At 40.3% G+C, this 5,637-nt stretch overlaps 1 protein-coding gene across 1 annotated transcript; it reads left to right on the plus strand.

Moving 5' to 3' along the window:
- The first annotated feature begins 1,721 nt into the window (after positions 1-1,721).
- On the plus strand, positions 1,722-3,098 carry LOC131485046 (THO complex subunit 7 homolog). The gene has a single exon (XM_058683988.1). The coding sequence runs from the start codon at positions 1,728-1,730 to the stop codon at positions 2,340-2,342; it is 615 nt and encodes a 204-aa protein (XP_058539971.1). The 5' UTR covers positions 1,722-1,727; the 3' UTR covers positions 2,343-3,098.
- Positions 3,099-5,637: the final 2,539 nt, after the last annotated feature.

The following is a 5,637-nucleotide window of genomic DNA, read 5'->3' on the forward strand; positions in this document are numbered from 1 at the left end:
AAACATTGAAAAAAAAAAAAAAAAAAAGAGTCACATCCTCTACCAACTGAGACAGCCAGGTGCCCCAAATAAGGTAATTTCACATTGAGAAGAATGCTTTGAAGAAAATAAGCAGAAGTAATGAACAACTAACATCACTTTAGATAGAATGGTCAGAGAAGGCCTCTCTGAGTCCTAGAACGAACCTATGAAGGAACCAGTCATGCAAAGAGCCTGGGACAGGAGCTGCAGGCAGAGAGAACAGCAAGTACAGAAGCCCAAGAGTTTGGAAAGAGGTTGGAAGAAGTCAGAAGGAGCTGGAGAGGTAGGCAAAGGCCAGATCATGCAGGATCTTATGGGCTTCCCCACTGAGGTGAATAGATCTATATTTTTATTTAGTTTTTCTTTTTTTTTCTTTTAATTTTTGAGAGAGAGCATGAGTGGGGTGGGCAGAGAGAGAGAGGGGGACAGAGGATCTGAAGTGGGCTCTGCACTGACAGCAGCCAGTCCCATGAGGGGCTTGAACTCACAAACCGCAAGACGACAACCTGAGCAAAGTCAGACGCTCAACAGCTCAACTGACCAAGCCACTCAGGTGCTCCCAGATCTATATTTTTAAAGTTTCAGAGCTTTCTTTGGCTGATGTGAGGAATGGATGGGGGTAGGTTGGAGCTAATTCGGGAGGCTGGAGACCAGGCTGGAGACAAGACTACAACCATCCATAAGAAGAGGCTGCTTCTCTTGTGCCATCAGCAACGTGTATGCTTTGAGTGTTTTTAGGCAGTGTTACAGATTTGCATTGATTATTTCACATGTTGGCTACCGCTAGCTGAGTAGTCAGTACTCAATACATGTTATGTCCCTTCTCTTAACATCTTTGGTTCTGTGTTTCACCAGCTGAACAAATCACCATCTTAAACTTCTGAAAATGCAATAAAAATATTATTTCAGTGCTACAAATGTTTTGAGCACCTGGTATGTGTAAGGCACTGTGTTAAGATTTGGATATTCAAAAATAAATGACACCTGATCACAGCTCTGCAGGAAGCTACAGTCTGAGAACAAGGCAGCCTACCGGAGGCAAGAATCAGTAACAAGATGGTGCTTTGCTTTCCTTGTGGGAGTAGAATAAACCCTTCAGAGCCCTAGGAGCAGAATGATTCTACAGACCTCTAGATGGGCTGGGGAGAGAAGAAGGATCAGAAAGACACAGTTTATGTCAGAAATGAAAAGAGAATCTGTATCCTCAACTTCATTTCATCTATGCAGCTCTCCATGGAGTGGAGCCCTTGCACACACCTGGTGTGATTTTCTTTTTACTTCTTAATATCTGGAATGATAGAATTCAGTGAAAAACAGAGGTTCTCTGGCTTCATGGAAGTTTAGAGCTGGCTCATTCATAAAAAGTGACTTCAATCAGGGGCGCCAGGGTGGCTCAGTAGGTTAAGTGTCTGACTTTGGCTCAGGTCATGATCTCATGGTTTGTGAGTTCGAGCCCTGCCTTGGGCTCTGTGCTGATATCTTGGATCCTGGAGCCTGCTTTGGATTCTGTGTCTCCCTCTCTCTCTACCCCTCCTGGCTTGTGCTCTCTTTCTCTCAAAAATGAATAAACATTAAAAAAAAATTTTTTTAAGTAACTTCAATCAAACAAAATATTTCCCACAATGCAATGCCACATGTGCTTCCCTTGTCAAATACAAACTTCCACAAGTCATGACATTTAAAACATACTTTAGGCCGCGCACGCCATGGGAGCCGTGACTGACGACGAAGTCATACGGAAGCGCCTCCTAATTGATGGAGACGGTGCTGGAGATGATCGGAGAATCAATCTGCTAGTGAAAAGTTTCATTAAATGGTGCAACTCTGGGTCCCAGGAAGAGGGATACAGCCAGTACCAACGTATGCTGAGCACGCTGTCCCAATGTGAATTTTCAATGGGGAAAACTTTGCTGGTATATGATATGAATCTCAGAGAAATGAAAAATTATGAAAAAATTTACAAAGAAATAGAATGTAGCATTGCAGGAGCACATGAAAAAATTGCTGAGTGCAAAAAGCAAATTCTTCAAGCAAAACGAATACGAAAAAATCGCCAAGAATATGATGCTTTGGCAAAATTGATCCAGCATCATCCAGACAGACATGAGACACTAAAGGAACTAGAGTCTCTGGGAAAAGAACTGGAGCATCTTTCACATATTAAAGAAAGTGTGGAAGATAAGCTGGAACTGAGACGGAAACAGTTTCACGTTCTACTTAGTACCATCCACGAACTTCAGCAAATGCTGGAAAATGATGAAAAGCTCTCCGAAGTAGAAGAAGCTCAAGAAACCAGCATGGAAACAGACTCCAAGCCATAGACAGGCTAATGGTTCACCATTCCCAAGAATACGGAAGTTACAACATGCTCACTGTGTTTGGAACTTGTTGTACTCTTGAGATTTAAAGTTTTGGCAGTGAACTACTTTCCTTTTAAATGTTAATGCCCAGTTCATTCCGATTTCTTTACACAAAGGAAAAAGACTTTAATATCGATTTGTTTGTATTGAAATGCCTTTTTTATTCTTGAAAGGTAGGAAGCAACATCCCAAAAGGTTTCATAGAATGTTTTCAAGCCAGATATGTTTTGTGCTCAGTAGTGTTGTAGGTAGTTTTTAACTGGTAACACTGATTGGCTTATAAACTAAGTTGAAGGTTGTGAGAAAGCGGCATTTCCAGGATGTGGGTGAGAAAATGAGTCAATCTGGAAATTGTTACCACTTTTGAAAATGGAGTTCATGAATAGGCTTCAAGAGGGCTGCAAATTTGTGAAATTATGTTCAAAATAGGGGTAGCGTATGCTCATTTGGGGAGAAGTTGCATGATACTAACAATCGGTGGTGTAAGAGGTAATTGTAAGATGAAAGTAAATCAACATGCATTGCTTTCTAGATCTCTCTCCTCAACACTTGAGCAATGTGGTTATAAAATGTTTTGTTAATATGTTTTCTCCTACTGTTTCATTATGTAGGGGTCATTTTCAGCAGAAAAAAAAAATTGATAAAGAAAAAGTTGTCTCAGAAAAACAGTCTGTTAAGATGGTCTTGCATAAAGGATTTCATCATCTTAAAAATTAAGCTAAGGCTGAATCATTTGTAATTTTCTTAAGTATGGAATTTAATGCTCAGTACTTGTTAGGTTCCATCCTTACCATTTATTTTAGTTCAGAAACATGACAGTTCGCATGAATCATACTTTAAACAATGTTAAATTTTTGTAATCTTAAGAATTCTTATCTTTAAATATGAAAGTTTAAAATTAGCTCAGTAGTAGTCATATTAAAAGTGTCATAATACCTTTAAAAAAAATTAAAAAAAAAATAAAACATACTTTAAATAAAAAATGTATGGAAAAGCTCGTTTTGAAGAGGGACACCTCCCCAACACTACAGCAAGCTAGAAACGGAAGTCTGCCACACCCCTTTGCTCTTAGCACTTCCATGTATAAGTCTGTAAGGCAGAATTGAACTTGCAACAGTTTTTAACCCTGGCCACATATTGGGATCACCCACGGAGCTTTAGAAAAAATATTAATGCCTGGATCCCAGCCCCAGAGATTCTTTTTTTTTTTTTTTTTTTTTAACGTTTATTTATTATTGAGAGACAAAGCATGAACAGGGGAGGGGCAGAGAGAGAGGGAGATACAGAATCAGAAGCAGGCTCCAGGCTCTGAGCTGTCAGCACAGAGCCCGACGCAGGGCTCAAACTCACAAGCTGCAAGATCATAACCTGAGCCGAAGTCGGACGTTTAACCGACTGAGCTACCCAGGTGCCCCTAGAGATTCTTATTTAATTGGTCTGAGGTATGTCCTCAGCATCAGTATTTTTAAAACCTCTTTTCAGGTGATTCTAATGCACAGCCAGGATTGGAAACTACGGGTCTGCTAGCCCCTCAAAGAGTTGCTCTCAGGGCCAGAAACTAAAACTATAGACTCAAAATATAGCAGTTTGTTTCCACAGACTAGGTCTGGTTCTGCAGTCATCATGCACTTCTGTAATTCCCTGCAGTTTTCCTTCTTGGGATTTAAACAGTTTGTGTGTGTGTGTGTGTGTGTGTGTGTGTGTGTGTGTGTGTGAAAGAGAAAGAGAGAGATTGCTGCACTGTTAGTCTTCTCATTGGAATATAAGCTTCATGAGGGCAAGACATCTGTGTACCAAGGAAGTACAGCATTGTGGTTAAAAATACAAGTTCTGGATGGGTGCCTGGGTGGCTTAGTCTCTTGATTTCAGCCTAGGTCATGATCTCAGGGTCAGGGGATTGAGTCCCGCATCGTTCTCTGTGCTAGGCATGGAACCTGCTTAAGATCTCTCTCTCTCTCTCTCTCTCTCTCTCTCTCTCTCTCTCTCTCTCTCCCCCTCCCTCCCCCTCCCTTTCTGCTCCTTTCCCTTGCTCTTGCTCTTGTTCTCTTTCTTTCTAAACAAACAAAGAAGTTCTAGAGTCAATCTGCTTTGGAATCTCAATTCCATCACTTACTAGCCGTGGGACCTTGGATAAATAATTCCATCACTTACTAGCCGTGGGACCTTGGATAAATTTCTTAATTATCTGTATCTCAGTTTCCTCAGGTACAAAATGGGATTGTTAGAAAATTAGGGTAGTTGTAAGAATTAGATGAGATATGTGGTGGTTTAAAAATATGTCTGCAAATTCTTCAGCACTCTTCCCTTTAAATTATGGAGCTGAAGTACTCTTCCCTTGACTGTGAGTAGGCTACACAAGTAACAAATCGAATATGACAGAAGTGATAGTGCCTTTGAAATTAGGACATAAAAGGCATTGTGCTTTGGATCACTTGCTCTGGGGAAAGTCAGCTGCCTTCTTGTGAGGATTCTCAATCAACCAATGGAGAGGTCCATATTGTGAGGAACAGAGACCTCCTGTCAACAACCTTGTGAGGGAGCCATCTTGGAAGTGGATCCTCCATTCAGTCAAGCCATTAGATGTCTGCAATCCCTATTGACATCCTGACAGAAACCTCCTGAGAGACCCTAAACCAGAATCAACCTGCTAAAGCACTCCAAATTTCCTTGCCCATAGAAAATGTGATAATAAATGTTTGTTGTTTAACCATTGTGTTTTAGGGTTATTTTTTACCCAGCATTAGGAAACTAATACAAGATGATAATGATAAAGCATTTAAACATATACAGTGAATATTCAATAAATGTTAGTCATTGTTGTTGCAGCTTTGTTCTTCCTTTGTATCCTTACCACCTAACACCTGCTACCTGGTAAGAGCTTAAAAATATACAGCATGCGAGTGAATGAGTAAATGAATGGACACACAAAGTTAAATAAAGGGTTGAGGCAATCATCCATGGCAGTTGTTTCTGATGTTATTTGAGCAAGGACATTTCAAACAAAATATCATCCCATGTTATCAAGTCAGGGTTGAATAAAAAAAAAAAACAGAAACTACTTTGGATATTTCAAACAGAAGAAATTTTTTTAGTTTTTTTTTAAAGCTTATTTATTTATTTTGAGAGAGAACGTTGAGTGGTGGAGGGGCACAGAGAGAGGGAGAGAGAGAATCCCAAGCAGATTCTGTGCTGACAGGTCCCACGAACCATGAGATCAAGACGTGAGCTGAAACTAAGATTCGGACACTCAACCGAC

The sequence above is a fragment of the Neofelis nebulosa genome, chromosome 9 (genome assembly GCF_028018385.1).
Source record: "Neofelis nebulosa isolate mNeoNeb1 chromosome 9, mNeoNeb1.pri, whole genome shotgun sequence".
NCBI lineage: Eukaryota > Metazoa > Chordata > Mammalia > Carnivora > Felidae > Neofelis > Neofelis nebulosa.

Coding starts and splice junctions, on each gene's coding strand:
- LOC131485046 (XM_058683988.1), top strand. CDS start 1,728: ATGGGAGCCGTGACTGACGACGAAGTCATACGGAAGCGCCTCCTAATT.